The sequence below is a fragment of the Ursus americanus genome, chromosome 1 (assembly GCF_024610735.1).
Source record: "Ursus americanus isolate L20-20 chromosome 1, mUrsAme1.1.p, whole genome shotgun sequence".
NCBI lineage: Eukaryota > Metazoa > Chordata > Mammalia > Carnivora > Ursidae > Ursus > Ursus americanus.
The window spans coordinates 22,348,230-22,370,179 of NC_142127.1; the positions used below are offsets into that span (position 1 = coordinate 22,348,230).

Here is a 21,950-nt window from a genome sequence, read left to right on the forward strand (position 1 = left end):
GAAGGAAATAAGAAGATAATTATATGAATGGTTTTAATTTATTGACTTTTTATCCCTCTTTGACACATTTCTTATCTCTTCCACTATTCTCATATGCATTTGATAAATTCTACTGTACTAACTCTGCTTTGTCCCCCATATACATTCTCCCCTTTTCTCCTGTTACTATTCTACTTATGCTAGTCTCTGCTCTCGTCAGGACCATTCGACGGATTGTTAGCTGGTCTCTTAGCTCTGTATCTATTTATTTCGTTGGCACAATTCTACCAAAGCAATAAGCCTGGAGACCGGACTTATTCATTCACTCCTTGAATCAAAATTGTATAGTGGTTCATTATTGACTAAAGTCATGTCAAAACACCTTGGTATTTAAAGTTCTCTATTCTCAGTTCATGATATGTTACCTATCCTGTCCCCTTCTAGGTGTGTCATGACTCCTAATATCACAGAATGTGCCATGTGGCTTTATATTACAGCCCCTGGCTCAGAGTGGTATGTCATTTAATATGTACAACAATATCTTAAGTTAGTTATTGTCATTCCTTGGTTTGCTAATGATAAAAATCAAAGTTTGAAGATAGTAAGTTCCTTTCTGAGATCTCACAGCTAGCAAGTAATCCCTTGGGATTCAAAACGAGGTATATTTGACTTCAAAGAACACCTTTATAACATCTACACCATGATGGGTTACCTGCCCACCTTTTCAATGCCTACCTATCCTTCATGTACTTGTTCGAGTGACACCTTTCACATTGTTTTCCAGTCTTGGAAAGAATAGCAAATACCTATCTACTACCTGCTGGTTTAGAGCTAAGGAATCATATTTGCCCTCCTTCCCCAGAGAATTGTGCTCAACTGACTGCAGCAGCCTCGATTGGGAAGTCAGAGCCCAAAGATCAACCAATGACTGATGGAGCATATAAAACAGGACCCCTTCCCTGCCATGGGATTTATGCTCCAAAGCACATACCCTGTGGCTCAAGCCAAAATAAGAGTTTACCTGAAACATAGTCTTTCTGGTGTCTTTCCCTTTCTCTCTCCATCTTTTACAGGTTTCTCCTGAATAATACTCCCCTCATAAATAACCTTTACAAGAATTCTGTCTCAGGCCTTCCTAAGAACCCTCTGACAGGCAATTCTATAAATTGCTGCCAGACTCCTTCTTTAAAATGAAAATTATGTTACATATACTGTGATTATGTAAGCTGTTAACATCACAGACCTTTCTTTAAAAATTAATTTTGCAACTTTTCTGTAGGTCCGGAACTAGTTAAAAATAAAAAATTAAAAAGAAAGTTAAAGTTCTTTAAAAAATGAAAATGGTATTTGAGCATATTACACCACTTGCCTCTTCAGTAGCCTCCCATGTCTCCCACTAAAGCTCGAATAAAATTCAGTCCTTAGCAGTGTGTTCGAGGTCCTAGATGATCTACACCTGGCCACCTGGGCACCCTCACTTCTACCATTTTCCTGAGTTGCTCATATGTGTCTAGGCATACTAACATTCTTGCTGTTTTTGACACGTGTTAAGCTCATTACTAACTCATAACATGCTGTTCGCTCTGTCTGGAAAGCTCTTTGCTCACATATTCACATAGCTTGCTACCCCTATGATGTTCAATTCTCAAATATCACCTTTCTAGAGATGACTTTTTTGATAATCTTATTCATAATTCTACCCCCTACAGTGCCCATTCTTTTCTATATAGCACTTATTAGTATGACATGATGTATATTAAATATTCTATCCTCTGAAGGAAGGCAAGTTTCAAGAGAGTTGGAAATCTCTTCACAAGAGTTAGAACTTGTCTTCAGCATCTGGGACAATTTCTCACACCAGGTGAGTGTTCAATTAGTACTTGTTAAATCAGTGACTGGAGACACACTTATGTAAATGAACTAATTCCCAAAGACTGCTCCTTCCCATAAAGAATAAAAACAATGTAGTTGAAGGAAAAAATCCAATGGCACATTAACAGTTAATAAGAATATAAGTGCCAAATATAAATAAAATTTCAACTACATAAGATACTACAAAGTGTAATTATTAAATAATACATGCTCTAGAAATATAAATTCTCTCCTTCGGGGTGTAGAAAGCAGGGACGTTGTGTGTGGGATGAAATTCTTGGGGTTCCTGCAGTTCTGAAAATGTTTTATTGAAGAAGTGTTAAAGTTAGACCTTATGAGGGGTAAGATTCAGCTGGGTGCACAAAAGTCAGAAGGGATTCTAGATGGGGAGCCTGGGAGGCAAATGCAATGGGAGAAAAACAAGCACACGAGGTCCTAAACAGTCTTGGGAGTATAGAGAGTTTGGAGTGGCAGCTTAGATGACATAGCTGGGAGGGATATTAAAGCCTGATTAAAAAGAGCTGTGAATGAAAGGGCAAGGGATCATGACGTCTGTCTTTCACAGAAATTATTTGTTTTCCCACCTCTTTGCCCATTTAGCTTATGATCCTCTAGGAATATTATCTATCCCAGCATCATTAACATACATCAGTAAAAATACCCTAATACATTATAAACTGTCAAAATTCCATGCATGTGAAATCCTCCTAATGGCCTTGCAACTTAGGCGATTTTCAAATAATATCCCCGTGATATCACTGGCAGTATGATAAGGCTTTGACTTTCAAGTTGGAAAAATACAACATGAAATGTTGATGACTTTCATAAAGTCATACTATAAATTATTTTATCTGCTTGTAAAAATGATTATATTGCCAACAAACCTGGAAAGAATTGTAACACTAATATGCTGAGCATACTGCTCCACACCCTAGACTGTGTCAGAAATACATCATACCTGTGGGTCTTTGCAAGTTCTTTTGTACTAAAATCCTTCTCAGAGTCCCGTCCATGGCTGCTTCTTCTATGTGGGAGTGGTCCCCGACGACAGTCCAGTACATCATCCTGACAAGACAGGTCAAGTTGGTTAGCTTACACATAGTGCTGCTATAACTCAACTCTGCTCCCCAGACCAGTTTCTCTTCAGACGGTGTGCATCAGAATCACCCCAGAGTCCCTGAAAAAAGCAGATTCCTGGACCCAACTCTAAACCTACAGACCGGGAATCTCCAATAAGGGTGGGTGATTAGGAATTTTTTTTAACATTTCTCTATTTTCCTTTTTGTTCCTTGCTTATAAATGAAAAGGTAAAAGAGTAGAAAAGGAACACTTCGAGCAAAGTAAAGGAAAGATTTGTGTTAAAATTATTTAAATTTGTTCATACATACACCTTCATCTTTTATTATCACAAATAGCCAAAATACTAATACTCTACACTTCATATGTTCAATATTATGGTTAATGTCTTGAATATTCGATCTTAGGGTAACAATATTGGTTATGTGTTTATTGCAATGTTCACATAAGACACATATGCATACATACATAGAATGTATAATGTAGCAGCCTTTCAGGAAAACATACATTTCGTGCCATCATTTGGGGTGAAAAGGACATGCTTTTGTACAGAAGTAGAGGGAGTTTTAGAAGTCTTGTGAATCCATTATATGTTGGACACTTATTACAGAAAGAAAACTACAGAGCACAGGTAGGAAAATTCTCTAAAAATGGATATGCATATAAAGAAATATAAATAGCCAACTCATGAACCTACCCTCTTTTAGGATTTACAGCAATAGCATAGGGTTCTCCAGCCATGTTTGTTAAGAGTCTGGTGCAGTTGGGGCCATTCAGCTGCCCCACGTTGATAGAGTACCTCAGACTGGTCCAGTGAGTGGTGTAGTAACTGAACCAGTGCATTCTAGAATGATCAGTCCAATAAATATTTCCAGCAACCCAGTCAACTGCAATGTCCCTGGGCCTTTTAAATTCAGGACACTAAAAGAAAACAAAACAACACCACAGTATTTTCAAAAGCAGAGTGGTGGAGGGGAGGTCTGTATACATTGATATCATATAGGAATAATATCAACATGGTCAGGTGTTAATTGTTACATAGGTTTTTTAAATATTCAAAATGTTCCACTTTATTCTTAATTTTGTAGATATTATAATTTCACAAATCTTAAGTGCACAACTCACTGGGGTTTAACCTATCTCTGCCTTTGTATAACTACCACCCCACTAGAATATTTCTAGAATTGTAGAAGGTTCACCTGTGACTTCTCCCAGTCAGTATTCCTCGAGACTCGCCATAATTCTGATGCCTAACACAATAGAGCAGTTTAAACAAATCCATATAAATAGTACCATACTGTTCTATACCTGACTTCTTTTACTCAACATTGTATCTGTGAAATTCATTCATTTTGTTGTACATGTCAGTTACTAATACTTTTTAATTGATGGGTAGTATTTCATTTTATGAATATGCCACAATTTTTTCACCATTTTACTGATTATATCCATTTGGATTATTTATAATTTTAGGCCACTAAAACCAAAATCATGAGTATTCTTGTACATCCCTTTTGGTAGACACAAACATTCATTTCTGTTGAATATTTAATAAGGAATAGAATTTCTGAGTCTTAAGGTATACATATACTTAGCTTGGATAGATCCTGCTAGCATATTTTTTCAGAGTTTGTACCAATATACACTCTTTTCAGCAATTTAAGGAAGTTGCAGTTGTTCTGCATCCTCACCATATATAATTTAAAAATGGAAAAAATATTAGTACAGATGGACACATTTAGAAAGATACCGTATTTAAACATATTTTAAGGAAAGTTACTATATCTGTCATTTATACTAAATTTACTAGCTTGGATTTTCTGCTTTATATTGTATTATTGAATTATTGTGAGACAGAAAAGTAAGGGAGTTCTTTCCAAATAGACAGCAAGGGAAATAACGTATGCTTTGTGCCCTTCAATTAACTTGATCACTTCGAGTAGGAACTAGTGTCATAATTAATTTGACATGGTCAGGTTTATTGTGCATAACCAAAGTGAGAAAGGATTCCCAGAGGTATTATATCAAGAATGGAAACAATTATTTGAAGGTGGTTATACCTAGGCATGTGGCCAATGCATAAGAGCATCATTAGGACCTGGCAACCAGTGGAAATATGGGTTTTTAACACATGATAATTTCTTGTGTGAATTACTAGTGAACAAATTTTATTGAAGGAGTGAGTGGACTTGGATTAAAAGAAGAGAAACTAAACTCAAAAAAGAACATGAGAGGTCAATAAACAGGAATTGCAAGCCACTGCTGTGTGATTACTGGGATTTCAAGAAAGGAAATATGGCCTGAACCAAACACAGAACCCATAGAAATTTCTAACAACCTTTATCAGTCTTTTCATCTATTGATTTAAAAACTGAAATTATGAAATTTATAGTAACCTATTTCTCAATTCTAACAATAAATACTATCCATCTACCCCGTGATAGTTCAGTGATGTTTAACAAAAAGCACTCTGCAATACAATATGCTTTAGAAACACAGTGTAAATAATAGTCACAGGTGGGTAGAATATAAATATTTGTCCTAGCCAAACCACGAGATTATTTTCAAATGTTCCAGTATCATTTAAATAAACTGGAAATTTTTTTCCTGGTTTGGCAGCGTTTAAAAGTAAATATACGAACAAATGGCATGGGCATGTCAGTGTAAGTCGTAAATTTATAAATATGACAGACAATGGAGAAAATAACCATATAAGCTGTTTAGAGTCTATTGGAGTATATTTATCATTTTCTAACACTAGTAAAGCAAATCCTCAGCATCCAAAAAAAATATGATATTGGTTATCTAGCATGAGCATAGAAAAATACCTAGTTTCCCTTTATCAGATGTAAATATATACATATGACTTCCTATCCTAACAGTATCCTTGCTAAAATAGAACATATTCCATGCAAAGTTCCACTTTTTTGAATTTAGGATTTTTGTTTTGTTTTACACATTCTAAAAAAAAATGTCTGATTATCATTCCATTCTATACCTCTACACCTGTATTATGGAGAATTAAAAACCCAAATTCTTTATTTTCATAAAACATTCAGAAGTTTGATTAAGTGATACTTTGTCAGCTAAGCAGGCTGGTGAAGATTCTACTAATGGCAAATTCTAGGAGGATAAATCAAATTTATGTCACATTACTGGGGTAAAAAATATGGCTTAGGGAAAAGGAAAAATGTTACTTTCCAATGCTAAGCACAAAGAGATACTGATGGAGTCATTTAAATCTATATATTTATTCTCTGGTTCCCTGATCAAAGAATCCCTAACGTCATTCCAGTATCAACTAAAGTAGTTAGAATATGGGGTAAAAGACGTCACACCCAATAAATTCAACCTATGGGCATAAATCATCAATGACAAGATGATTCTCAGAGATTAATGGCATCAGGGTGAATATGTTACCAGATGTTCATCTTCATTGATTTCACAACATACTGAATGCTCAATGATTCTCAACATTGAAGAGAGAAGAACTGAACAGAAAAAGAACAATAACAAGAAAGCAACAGGATGCTCCTATTGTCAAGGAAACTATGGCCGAGTTAGGAAATCACCCTTTATAATGAGTTCCATAGGAATGAAATAATCCCTTTCTATTGCCCACAGCTTGACCAGGATTGTGAATAGTGTTAGCCATATAAAGGGGATTCTAGTATAGATGGATGTTGGCTAGGGAGTGGAAGGTAAAAATTCCTGTTGGATCTTGACAATTTGTGGAGAGGTTCAGAATCAAAAAGGTGAATACAGAAAGTGGGCAAACACAGTAAAAGTAAACTGAGATTCTGGGAGTGGAATGGAGTCAGACACAGGACAACAGAAATGGGAAAGCTAAGCCATTCGCTTCCAAAGAGGCGAAAAACAAAACAAAACAAACAAACATCAAATTCAAAAGAAGAAGAAAATACAAAACTCTCATTGCCCCTTTGACTAGCTCACTAGGCAGAGAGGCCTACCTATAAGCTGGAGGCACTAAGAAATATGTCATGTTGAAGAGACTCTAAAGGCATGCAGTTACCCTGACAACAAAAGGCGTTGCTCATATTGTTGCGCAAAGTGGAAGACACATTTTGACTGCTTTCTCCAGACAGATGATTTCTTTCCTAATAAGCTATCTAAATACACAGCCAAAGTTTTGAAGCCTGAGGCATTCTTCCTTGTGGAGATATATTAGTTCGATGAATGAAACACTTAAATCTTACAGAAAAAGTGGCAGGTTGATTGTAACAAAATTAGAGGTTACTACTTTAAACTACTAATCCTTTACAGCTGTGGATTGTAAGGTATCTGTCACAATTCCAGCTCTAGGAAACTAAAGATATAAGTCACTGGAGACATTTGACTTAAATCAAGGGAAGAGGAAAACCTATGAAATGGGACTTCAAGCATTTGAACCATGGAAATGCTGTCCTCTTTTATTATTTTTTTTAATTCCTGTAGTTAGCAATATACTTTAAGAAAATACAGTTAATACAAAGGTAGATTGAAGTAGTCACATATTTTATCTATGGGTTATTTTTTTCATCTAAGGAAAGAAAAGTTGGTTCATTTTACTAAAGTTAATTATCCTGTAATGTAATGCTATTAAAACAAAGATGTAAAGCGACTTTAAAGTGTGTGTGTGTGTGTGTGTGTGTGTGTAGTGTGTGTGTGATGTATATCACACTAAATGAAAAGGCTATTTACACTTCTGGTCCACAATATATGAATCAATATTAAATTCTCATAAGCCAGGAAATAGAAGTAAAATAATGACTATGCAAGTTCTGAACATTACTAAATTACATGACTTAATAATATTGTAAGATATGTAGCTATATATTATTTCAATCCAGAAACTCATATAGCAATCAGGAAATCCAAAAAAAACTAAGAAAAAGTTATTTTTGGAGCTAGAATATGTAAGAGTTCCAAAAACAATTCAGGAAGGAAATCCCTGCCTTCTATCTACGATTTATTCTGAAGAACAGATTGTTTCAATCTGAATAATTTTAAACCTCTATTTATCTACATTAAGACCATGTCCACCCGGCACAAACTCCTCTTGGGGGAGGGTGGAAGAAACTAAATAAAAGTATGTAATTCTTGGACAATTTCCAAAAAGACCACATTTGTCTTTGGACTATAGACTCAATATTGTATGTGACTTTATCTTTTTTTTTTTTTTTTTTAGCATACTCAGTGTTCTTTAAACTTATTCATCATTTACCACCCGCCCTCCAAAAAAAAAAAAAAAAAAGAGCAAAACTGGATCTCAAAACCTTCTTCACATTATCAGGTAAAAAAAAAAAAAAGATATGGAAGATTAAAAAGCACATTAAATTTGGAATCAGAAACTTGATGTAAAACCTAATCCTAGTTTCTCCAAAAATTATGTGATATGTAAAATAAGGCTTTGGATTAGATGATCCGTAAATCCTTCAGATTCTAAACATTAAATCACATAACAGTTTAAAATATTATCCATTCTATGTAAGCCCTACATTTTACATAGCTTTAAGGATGTATCTAATGCTAATAGTGAATTTTCATGCATTAGTATGTGAAAAATTTTTTGGTACTTATGGGAACAATTTTAATATCATCCCCTATGTGAGTGACCTAGAATTAAGGAATAAAGGTGTCTGCTGACATTTACGATTTACACAAGCATAACACTTGAGGTGGAAAGCAGAGCTATCGGAAAGTAGAGATTACAAGATGGTAGATTGAGGACTAAATTTAAGTCCAAGTAAATATAACTTTTAGGTATATTTTAATTTTAAAATTAAGATATCACCTTAAAATCAAGTTATTTTTTAGCATTTACTAATGAATCATTGAACATTATATCAAAAACCAATGACATAAAAAAATCAAGTTGTTTTTTTCTTGAAAATTAAGGATATAGAAGATAGTACATAAAAAGCAGGGCAACATTCCAGAACAACAGAATCAATCAGCTGCTGCCCCCTGACTTAATGGACCATGTGTTGAGTTTGTCTCTTTTACCAGGGTCCCTAATGTCATGTCAAATCTGTTTCACTCACTTATCTTACCCATAAAGCTAGTTTGCAGTCCATGCCTTAAAGAGAAAAAAGAAGTAGATCTTATCGGATAAATTATGTATCAATAAGAAGGGGAGTTAAGATAGCAATAAACACATAAAAGTCACAGAAGCAAATAAATGTTGATACTGTCTCCAGAATCATTAAGTAAGCATCTTGCGGATGAACAGAAATATTCAATATATATAGCAGATAGGTATATGTGTATGCATAAGTATATGTATATAATTATGTACAAATTTGGCTCTTATAACGAGCTTTTGTATAAGGAACTTACACAGTTCAACACCCAAACCCCAAATAATCCAATTAAAAAATGGGTAGAGGACATGGAAAGCCACGTTTCCAAAGAAGACATACAGGTGGCCAACAGAGACATGAAAAAATGCTCAACATCACTAATCATCAGGAAAATGCAAATCAAAATCACAATATCACCTCATGCCTGTCAGAATGGCTAAGATAAATAACATAAGAAATAACAAGTATTGGTGAGGATGTGGAGAAAAAAGAACTCTCCTGCACCATTGGTGGGAATGCACACTGGTGCAGCTATTGCAGAAAACAATATGGAGGTTCCTCAAAAAATTAAAAATAGAATTACTATATGATCTAGTAATTCCACTAGTGGGTATATACTGAAATAAATCTAAAACTAATTCAAAAATGTGCCCCTATGTTTATTGCAGCATTATTACAATAACCAAGATATGGAAGCAACCTAAGTGCCCACCCAGCTTATATAACACTGTATGTTATATACTTGAACAGATACATTGGGCTTTTGCAGTTCAATGTATCTCCTACACCAAATATATTCAGATTATAAATATGTGTGTGTGTGTGTGTGTGTGTGTGTGTGTGTGTGTGTGTGTGTGTGTGTGTAAATATACATAATGCTGAGTTTTATACATCATATTCTGGCTAGCTTCATTAAAATTAGTTTCCTACTGTCTTATTGCTCCCTAGACAAACTAACATTCCAGTTTCCAAGTCTAAAGAGAACCTGGAATAATAATGAAGGCACCTTGAAGGATACTTCCTGGGCATTCAATTTATACTCTTTAGATGAGAGTCACTCTTTCTCTGAGCCTGTCCCTTCAAACAGTAACAGTTTGTTTAATTTTGAAAGACTCGAAAACACATTATGTAGGCTAAGATCTATAATGTCTAATATCAATGTTAATGATAGCAATAATAATGAAAGTGATGTCTTCTTAATAAAAGAGCTTCTGATCACCAGGATAATTAAGAGAAGCAGAGGAAAGAGCATGCTTGAAGATTCTGGAATGAAGTTGCATTCCTGGAAATTAAATATGGTGTATTTAGGGCTAGGAAAAAATGTGTGTTTGTGAGTATATATGTGAATGTTCATAGGTGTGTAAGGAAATGGGAAGGGTGTGAGGTAAGAAGAGACTGAATTATCATGAAGAGGCTTATAAACCAATGAGTTTTCAATGGAAATCCATTGGAAGGATTTATGTGAGGGAGATATGATGATTATATTAATGTTTTAAAATTATTTTGGCTATAGTGTGGAGAATGGCTTAGGACTGGGGACCAGAAGTGGATACAGGATAATCAGAGGATGCTTACTGAATGGTCTTCAGAAAGGAAAATGTGGAATTGTAATCTAAGTTTTTGTGAGACAAAAGTGGAAAAAATGGGATATATCTGGAGATAAAAATATTTGATCTTGTGATGAATTGAATAACAAGAATGAGGAGAATAACATGTAAAGTATGAATTTCAAGATCAATATACTATTGCCACTTATACCAAAGATTTTCAATTAATTTATTGCTTGTAACTCTTTAAAAATATTATGTATCTACCCTATGACAGATCCTGTTCTATATGTTAGGATTACATATAGTAGTAGCCAAAACAGCAAAAATACCTGCCATAGGAATTTACTTACAGCAAGGTAAGGTACAGAGTAGATAATAGACATAATAGGTAAGTAAATTATATAGCAGTTCAACAAAGATATGCACTAAGAGAGTGAAAAAAAAAAAAGAGTAGTGTGTTGAGGATCCAGGGTGGGAGTGGGAAAATAGATTGCAATTATCAATACATTATGTATTCAGAAGATGGCATTTGAGCAAATTCTTGAAGAAGTTTAGGAATTGAGCCATGTGGGATACCTGGCTAAAGAACACTTAGGCCAAGAGAACATTTCAGGAAAGGCCTTGCATTAGTAGGTACTAATGGGTTTTACAAATACCAAAGTATCCCTGGAGAAATTAATAGGAGATGAAGTCAGAGAGGAGACCAGTTCTTTTAAACCCTTGTAACACATGAGAAATTTGTCTTTTGCAATTGAGAACCACTAGGTATCTTTGATCAGAGATGTCATGTGATCTAATTTATGTCTTAGAAGGTGCATTCTGGTGATGGTGTGGTAAGAAGGAAAGCAAGAAGACCAGTTAGGAGGCTACCGCATTAAGTCAGAAGAAAGATGATGATGGTTCAAAGGTAGGTACTTAAAGTCAAGCTGATGTAAGGTAGTTAACTCCTAGCATATGTTGAAGGTACATTCAATAGGATTGCCTGATTTGGGAATTATTAAAGAAGGAGGATCAATAGCAACTCCAAGATTTAAAAAAAGATTTATTTATTTATTTTGGGGGTGGAGGGGCAGAGGGTGAGAGAATCCTGAAGCAGATTCCCTGCTGAATGCAGAACCCCATGCAGGGTTCAATCTCACCACCCTGAGATCATGACCTGAACCAAAACCAGGAGTCAACCACTTAACTGACTGAGCCATCTGGGCACCTCGTAACTCCAAGATTTCTACTTTGAGCACCTGGAAAGTAGATTTGGCATTAAATGAGATTGGGGACATAGATTTTGTGAATCATGAGAAGTTTATTTTTAGGCATGTTACTTTGGGAACATTTTTAAAAATCCTCCAGCTCCCTATCCCCGGGGAATCTTCTGCTTGAAGATTCTCTCCCTCTGCCCCTCCCCCTACTCAAGTGTGCTCTCTCTTTCTAAAATAAATAAATAAATAAATAAATAAATAAATAAATAAATAAATAATTTTTTAAAAAATTCCAAAAGAAAAAGCAAAGTAAGCAGTTGAACAGAGCCTGATAGCAATCTGGTAGTTGTTAACATGTGGGTATGTGTTAAACCATTAAATCATATAAACTCTATAAGGAAGTGAGAAAAGGTAGAAAAAAAAAAGGATCAAGGTCGGGGCCTACAGGCATTCTAATATTCAGAGAAAAGGAGAAAATGATGTAGCAAAAAAGACTCATGTGAGAAAAAAAGTAAGAGACCAATAAAAGAATAACTATATTGGTGATTCATCTTAGAATCATTTTCTATTTCAGGGCTATTATTATATAAAATGATGTAACAAACATAAAAGATCTGCTTAGGTTTGGCTGGAGAGACTGATATCTCCAAGTAGAGAACGGTTTCTCAACCATTGACATTTCAGTCAGGATAATACCCTGTTGTGAGGAACTAGCCTGTGTACTATAGAGTGTTAAGCAGCCTCCCTGGCTTCTACTACACTCACCAAATGCCAGCAGCACTCTTCAGTTGTGGCAATAAAAAATATCTCCAGACATTGCCAAATGTCCCCTGAGGTGGGAGATCATCCTCAGTTGAGGACCACTGATGTAGAACCACTGAGTGTTCTCTGATGTCTGCTTCCTCTGTGACTCTCAGCATTTGTCAAGGTCCTTAATTAATATCTGTCACAAAACTTATTGAACACTTCTTTGTCCTTATTTACTTGATCTTTTGCAGTGCTAGAAATATAACCTCAATCTCTTTCTCAAAATAGTCTCCTACCTTAGTTTCTGTGACACTACACTCACTTCTATTCTCCTAATGCACTTCCCACTCACTGTCGTCATTTTAATCTGGCTTCAGAGCTTGGTTCCAGTGCTTCTTTACTTCACCTGTACTCTCTTCTTGGTAATCTAACCAGGCTTCATGGCTCTAGATATATCCTCTATTCTTCTATTCCTTAAAATATTTCTCCAAACCAGAGACTAAGATCAAGCTTTGAGTACACCACTGTCTATTTGACAACTCACTTGGCTCTCTTACAACCCTTCACTTGGATCTCGGACTTAATATGACTGAAACTGAACCCACAATTTACCACTTTCACTATCAATCAAGTTGTAAAATCTAGGTCTTGAGTCCTTCCTATACTCATTTTGTACATTCATTCTATTTGCAAGCTTTGTTTGATAAACTTCTACTCACTTCCTTCCATTTCACTGAGACTATAATATTGCAACCTACCACTATTTTTGCACCAACTTGGAGCACAATCCTCCTATGTGGTCTTTTTCTGTTCCAGCTTTCCCCCACCCCCAAATCCATTCTCTACATTAAAGTAAAATAGTTGTCTTAGACATAAATAAGATGACATTACTTCCTCCTCATCTTTTAGTTCTTCGCTCAAATCTCTTTCAATGGGCCTTCATGGATCATCCTATTCAAAGAAGTCTTACAACACCTGAGTTTTTCTTTCTTGGTCCATTATGTATTTCCTCCAATATAATTTTCAAAATTTGAATTTTTGTTATTTATTTAATTATGAATTTACTTGACTTTGTCTTTGTTCCCCAGAATAAAAGCTTCATGAGACTAAGACTCTGTTATTATTTTGTATCCTAGGAATCCAACACTAAACCTAACAAACAGAACTCCTTAAATAAAGCTTTGAGTATGAATGAAAAACTTGACTGGTTCACCTTAAAATGCTATACAATATGTTCAAAAATATCCTCAGAATTATTAATTGTGGAGTCATGTTTTATACAGTCCTATAAGATTGATGTTCAGTAAAATTTTGAATATTGATCACAACTGTTCCAGAACCATTTAACACCAATCAGCATATATTGTTGAACGTTTGTCTTATGCAATCAGCAATAATCAAGTCACGAAATGGCAATAATTTAATGATTTGATAGTTTTAGATTTCCTCCAAAGAAATCATGATAAATGATTGTAATTGTTAAATAGTTTGAATAAACTCAGATGGTTTGAAAAGTATTCTTGAGAAACAAGTATAGACAATTTCAAGGTAAAGTTATAATGATTACCATAAATTTATAATAATAAAGAAAATAAATCAAAAACTGAAAAAAGAAACTATCAATTTCTACTAGTATTCCAATGTCCTAAAACAAGACTTTGTTTTTTGTTAAAACTTGTGTACACACATATACACACATAAACTTATTTGTGAGCACATATGCATACCTATGCACTTGTGTATGCATGTGTGTATGTATGTGTGCGTGTGTGTGTGATGTACACATAAACCCATATATTGGTGTTTGAGGTATGTAGCTAAGACCCAATTAAAGATGGAACCTATTAAATAAAACTTAGTTGGATATTTTCTTAAAAGCTTTCAGGGAAAAATAATTGCCTAATCAACTTATTGAAGAAAAGATATGATTATTAATGAATAAAACTATTAGCATGTTCATTCTGAAATCCTCTTTTGCATAATAGAGAATATGCCAAAAATGGTACCTCATATTCACTTCTCAAAATTAGGTAGATCAGAAAAACCATTTGTTTTGCTTGGGAATATTTAGCTCTTTAATGGTAAAAATCTAATCTGTGTTTTTAAAATCATTTGCATTTCTCTAAGCATTGACCTACTTTAGTGCTTGTCATCACGTACTTTCCTGTACAGCATTTCATACTAGAAATGATAAATTGCCAGAAAGTATGTACAATTGTTGCATAATGCTATCATATTCTGTTCTGACTACTAAAATTCAAATTCAGAAATCTCATTATGCTTTACATATAGATTGAATCATGTCAGCCTTTTAAGTTTTAAATTATTTAATTTTCTTAAAGGAAAAAAAAAGCCATCCATTTTGTATAGCCCAGGGGGCTAGAAAATCATAAGCATATCTATCTATAAATAACATAGACTGCATTTGAAATTTAAATTTATAATCATAATTAGTATTCAAGCCATTTTCACAGATTACAGAGAGTATTCCCTTCACGACTTCCAAAAAAAGATCATATTGAAAATTACCTTCCTTTGGAATGGACTTCAGTTAACATTTAGTTGTCTGAGTAATATTCTTGTGATTTCTGATACAACGTGTTTCTTACATTTTACTGAGATGGAAATATTCCAATATTTTCCGTATCTCTAAATATGCTTTCAAGACATCCTGTTAATCGCATGGCTAACTTCTTCCATTTGGTTCACTGATAATGGGGTTTTAACTAAAGTATCCATAGTTTGATTTTTGTATTTTTCTTTCTTTCACCCCTAATTCAGAGATAGAAACCGATGTTCCATATTCAGCTCAGGGAAAAATCTTGAATTTTATTTTCCCAAGAGTGGGGAATTCACAGGTCAGTATCATTTATTGTTTGTGTCAAAACTTAGAAGATGAAATAGATCGCATGCTCATTAAACTACTGGATGACTAGATGGTGACTGATAAAAAAGCAGATATAATTCATGGCAGAGTAATTCAGGCGGGTAAAAAAAATCAGATCTTTATATATAAGCTGGATTTCTGAGGAATAAATACAAATTGTGCAGGTAAACAACTAGATAGACATAAACTATGTCACACATCTTTTAGAAATCGTATATATTTACTATCTGGAAGGGTCTTTAGAAATTTTCTACTTCAAAATGATAGTTGTTTTCAGATAAGTAAGTTGAGACTCAGAGATGTAACCATTCTCTCAAGTTAAAGTCTAAATTTGGTTACATTACAGCTGCATGGCCATAGATGAGTCATTTAATCATTTAAGAATGCACATTATTTATTAAATTAAGAATGCAAGAATGGACTTATTCCATATTTATAATATTGAGGAATCAGGATTACAAAAAGATTTAGGAAGCAAAGTTAAATAATTGACTTTATCTGTATAGCCTTAAGTTTTGTTTTGTTTGCAATGCATTGATTGAAATTTCTATGGAATGCTCAATGGCTGAGGACATGGTCCTAAAACTCATGGCTCAGAGGTTCCAACCTTATAATCATGACATTTAATTAGCTATGATGGAATCCTAGAAACCGTACCCTAGTGTTACTCACTTTCTTCCTAGTGAATACTGTTAGTTATGAGTAAGTCTGAAGAGGGAAAGAGAGAAACGAAGTCTAGAAGATATAACACACGTAATGACTACCATTACCTTGGCTAATTGAATTTAAATTAAAAAAAAAAGACAAAATGAAGTTTCATATCCTATTAGGAAAAGGCTAAGCTTTGCCATCATTTACAAAATTTCTATAGCACAGTTATAAAATTAAAAATTAAAATATATAAGGGGAAGCCTGAGTGGCTCAGTCAGATAAGCTTTTGCCTTGGGCTCTCAGGTCATGATCATGGGGTCCTGGGATCTAGTCCTGCTTCAGGGTCCTTGCTCAGTGGAGAGTCTGCTTCTCCCTCTCCCTCTACCCTTGCCCCGGCTCATGCTCTCTCTCTCTCTCTCTCTCAAATAAACAAATAAAAAAAATCTTTAAAATATGTAAGATATATACAGGTAAATAAATATATAATACACAAATAAAACATACATATTTATATATTTCTATGTATAAGAATAAAAACTTAGTTATCAAACTAAGCAATTTTGGCTCTGGGTCTGCAATAAGTTCTGTTCACTAGAAGATACTGATTATATATTAATTATTAATCTCCCCCAGGACAAAACTAAAATAATTATCAAATAATTTTCACTTAAGAAATTATATCAAATTAAATATGTATTTTTAGAAAATAAAATTCAGACAAAAGTAAGTTGCAAATAATTTTCATGTGATTATATGCATCTTAGAGAAGAACATCTTGTCAATCATCATCATCAACGCCATCATCGTCATCATCGTCATCATCAGAAGCATCACCATCATCATCACCCTGTTAGTAGCAAGCATCTATTGAGTATTTCTTACGTGCCAAGAACTATTAACACTAACATACATACAGTATGTATATATTCCTCACTAAAACCTCATGAAATAGGGCAGAGCAGCTAAGAGGCTAGTAAGCAATAGGAACAAGATTAAAACCCAACGTAACTCCACAGTACATACCCTTTTCACTTCATTAATAACAGGTGAAATGGTACCATAGGACCAATGCTTTTGCAAAACAGACTTGTGTTTTACAGATAAAGAAAGCTAAAGCTAGCCAAGACTGAACCAGCTTTTAGGTCTGATAGCAAGAGAGTAAGTGAAGGAAGGCAGAGGGATCTACTAAATTTTTTGGCTGCCTCCTAGAACTGTTCTTAATAGAATTTAAAGGTATTGTATAACACTGTGTTTGGCGGAGGAGGAGTTGAAGAAGCAACTTTGATATATATGGATTTTTTACTCACAGTTAATTTAATCTAATCTGGATTGGAAAGGCAATATAACTTCATTAAAACCAGATTATTCCTATCTACCTGATAAAAATGTGTTCCAGATTTCTATCAAATGGTATTCATGCAGTTTGAATCTTTATGGTAGATACCACTGCAAAAGATAGTAAGGACTTCCAGATAGGTACCTCTGATTCTTTGCAAATACAAAGCTTCAATTATATCCTACTGTGATAGCACTTGACTTTTTGGTTGTATGGGAATGGGCCAGGACTTATAAAAATAAGTATTTATCTGTCATTTTTCTTCCAGGTTACCTCAAAATATAAAATACACAATAAATTGACATGCCCTAAAACAAAAAAGGATAGTCTACAACCAGAAATCTAAACAAATGCTCTAGTTTATTTTTCTCAAAAGGAATAACCATGATAATCAACATGTCCATCACACATCAGCAAACAGTATTGCTCTGTTTTGGATGTTCCCTGAAATATAGTTATCAGGAGTCAGAAGAAATGGTTACACAACTGAGTTGATCTCTTGCCCTAGAAGACAGGTATATTTCTGATATTGTTAAAAATGAACTAATATTCCCTGCATATTTTGACAGTTCATTTTCTAACATGAAAACAAAGTAATGCTTCCAAATCTCATCCCATGATGAAAAAAAACTCAGATTCATAATATAATGTTAAATAATACAAAATATAAAGTGTACTAGAAATATTAGGTATTATTCATTACCATTCTTACATAGCTAAAGCAAATGAACTTAAAGGAAAACATAATATCATGCAATTGAATTATATGCAGCTATGAAAATAAATGAATAGGGAAATGTTTGATTTGGGTATAGGGAGAATATTGGGAGAAATAACTGAATATATTAATTACCTCCTATAACCAGATATTGTAATTGGTAGATTAAAAAAACCAGGGAGGTGGAAAAGTATGAGCCTTCCAATAGTCAATGTTATTTACTTACAATCAAGCCACTGTTTGCTTGCCTTTTTTCTCTGCCATGGATCATTTTGTAGAAAATTCCGCCTGGATTAAACTGAGTACTCCAAATAATCATATCTCTTTGATAATATACATCCATCCCTGTTATCCTTGAATTATGTTCAATATGAGAAATTTGTTGATGATCGCCACTGTAGTTGAATGGATATATAAAACCCAGGATATCAGTGTCATTAGCAATGTAGAGAACTTGATCTTCAGAGCCTGGAGATTATTATAATAAAATACAAAAATAAAGTAAATTTCAACTAATGTAAACGCAATAATTGTACTTTTAAATTATCTTGAATTTTTATTCTTAACACAGTTTCTTGCTCAATAAACATCAACCCAATTTATATCATGTTATAATCTTCATGACTGATTTCTAATACACATTCACCTAAACATTTCTAAGAGCTATTGATGTAGGTTTTCCCAGGGCAAAGCTTACCTTATGCTAGAAATTAGGTATTTGTAGTAGATACCCTTTTCATAAGGAGGGATTTCTATTTGATAAATTGCAATACATTATGTTCTAGTGCTTTGATCCTCAATATTCAGATGCTATATTGTGGACTCATTAAGCCTCAAACATTCCTGAGCATTCAGTTTATGCATCTGAGTCATCATTTTCTTAGGTTAAGAAATGAAAATTAAGAGGGGGAGAGTCTTCTTCTAATATTCATATATCTCAAATATTCTTTTATTTTTATTATAAAAAAGTTATCAATATTTACTACATTAAATTATCAAAATACCAATATTAGGATCTTGCTAGTGGATCCCTGTAGTCTGAAGTTTTGATACCTACAATACAATACTAATGTCATTTGCATATTGAAACAAGTAAAAGCCTAAAGTGAATTCTGAATATATGAATTAAAATATTAATGAAACCATAAAGATTGAATTGCATATACACTATCTGCAAAAAATTTAAAAAACCCAGATTATGAAGTATAGTTCAGCCCTACAGGTTTAATGGTTCTCACTTGGTTATGTTTATCTACTCTATGGCAGGCACTGTGCTAAAACTTTCATAATTTATCTCCTCCTCTTATGGAAAGTAGGGATTCACCTTTCCATTTTACAGATGAGGAACTGAGGCTTAGAGAATTTAGTAACTTCCCCAAGGCCACAAATCAGAAAGAGTCAATGTTAGGATTAAAATTCAAGTACAATTACCTCTCCAGCCCATACTTAATCCACTATACCATGTTGTTTTCTACCTGTAATAACTGTTTTATTAACATTGTCCAATCATGCCCTATTATAACTAACAATACTTGTTACAAATTATTTAGTAAAAACCAGAGCATGAACATTCATACCTGAAAAAGTCCCAAATACCTGTTTTTTTAAGTTTAAAATGATATTCCTAAGTAAAGGAGGTCTGAATTAAGGCGTAATTTTATTTTAAAATCTTTTAAATTTTTACTCAAAATTCCATTCTCCTTAAAATGCCAACCTTAACCTGTTATTTTTATTCATTGGTATAATAATATTTCTCAAATAGACTGAGAGAAGGTCATAAAGAAATATAGTTTATATTCTATTACCTTGGCTTGTAAACTTTTCCCTCCTTCTGACAGATTTTTCAAACACAAAAGTGATTTTAACAGGAACCATGTATTTGACAATCACGTCTATAAACCATCCCAGATTACATTAAGAATGACAACAAACCAACTCGGCAAATTAGCCAATATTAAAAAAAGATTTGTTTGTATTTTCAGGCATGGAGTTATTGCTAAAATATAATATGAAATGTCATTTTCCCTATATTTATAGCAGTTATAATAGCATTTGAAATAATTGTTATAAACTTACCTTTTGCTATGCAGGTGTTATTCCTTTCCTGAAAATTCTGGTCACACACACATTTATATGACCCTTCTATATTTATACATTGGTGGGAACATGTGCCAAACACCAAACATTCATTAAGGTCTAGAAGAGAAGAGCTCAAAATAGCATCATCGTACCCTCAAATAGTGCTTCCATTCTTTCCACATTTAAAAAAAGACAAATTTATTTTTCTTCCTTCAACTTCTTATTTCTATTTCTTTTATTGTCTTTTTAAAACTCTCAAGTATGTGATTTGCTGTGTCATATTTTCTGGCCATAACAATTTTTTACAATAGTTTCATTGTAATAATTCATCAATTGTTTGTACATTGCTTTTTAATCCACTTAACATATTGAAATAGCCCTTTCAAACTTCCCTAATATTTTCATTCACTCAAACACTTCTTGGGTTTCCTTTTAAGACTGCTCCTGATTACCTACTTCCATACCTTTGTACATATCATATAATGTTCTAAAATCCCCTTGCCCACCTTGACATAGAGAATTTTTACTCATCTCTCAAGATCCACCTGAAGTGAAACCTTTCTTTTTCTCCACCAATGAACATCCATCCCATAGTTTCTCCGCTGTTTGCTCTCTGGGTGTTTCTCTCTGACAGCACTGTACATACTATGTTTCCTATATGTGGTCATATACTCATATCTCCTACTTGACTGTCAGCCCCTGGAGGGCATAAATTATTATTAATGTTTTATTGCCTGCATGTTATACAATTCCTGGCAAAAAAAGTTAAGATACAGATACGCCTATAACGCACTTCTGGCTTCAGATATACCAAGTTATGTTACAAGAAGGGCTACATGAAATAAACAACAGCAACAAAACCCTGAATGTCTACAAATAAATAAATACATGTAAATCATAAGTAATAAGTAAATAAGTCACAGACAATATTCTGTGGCTTAGCACATGCCTCTAATTTTAATGGCTTAAGCAGAGCCAGCAACGACGTCAGGTGATTCTGGTGAATTACTGCTTTCTCTGTCTACTTTCAGTCAGCTTAATTCTTCTGCTCTTTTTATCACGTTGCCCTAATTATGTAATAAATCTGTGAGATACATCCTTCTTTCCAATTAGAAAATTTAAGGATAAGCACACAATAATAATTATCTTTCATTTAGCTCTCAACAGTGTTCCAAAGCCTCAGTAGTAGAGATCAGGACTTTCCCAGGGACACTTGAATGACAGTGGCAAGGCTCAAATTCAGGCTTTCTGATTCTGTGTCTCTACTATGATACTTTCTCCAAGCTGAACTTGGGCATTGTCATGATAATTCATTTCTGTGTTTGATTGAAATATAGGGCAAAGAGATAAAGAAAGCTGTATTGTTAGTGAATACTATACCAGGGACACAGCAAAATATATCTTACCAGCACTTGGCCATCAAAAAAGTATTACAACAAATGTATTTGATTTGTTTGACACCTGTAACTTTGAACAGGATGTTATTTGATTCTTTCATTTTCCTTTGATGTGGAATCAAAATTAGCAAGAATCTACATGATTTGATAAAATTTCGGCTCCCTACATGGCCCCATATTAGCCAGAATCACCATTTTCTCTTCATTTCTATACTAATGTCAGGGTGTCCGGCTCGCTCAGTTGGTAGAGTATGTGACTCTTGATCTCAGGGTTGTGTGTTTAAGTCCCACGTTGGGCAGAGAGATTACTTTAAAATAAAAAGTATATATGTATACACACACACACACACACACACACACACACACACACACACACGT

At 33.9% G+C, this 21,950-nt stretch overlaps 1 protein-coding gene across 1 annotated transcript in view; it reads right to left on the bottom strand.

Annotated features, from left to right (window-relative positions):
* The window catches only part of LRP1B (LDL receptor related protein 1B), a 576,984-nt gene that overhangs the window by 90,808 nt on the left and 464,226 nt on the right, over positions 1–21,950 (bottom strand). The window contains 4 exon segments of the mRNA XM_087859483.1: positions 2,810–2,916; positions 3,626–3,849; positions 18,323–18,564; positions 20,173–20,292. Of these exon segments, the coding sequence (XP_087715609.1) occupies positions 2,810–2,916; positions 3,626–3,849; positions 18,323–18,564; positions 20,173–20,292 (693 nt within the window).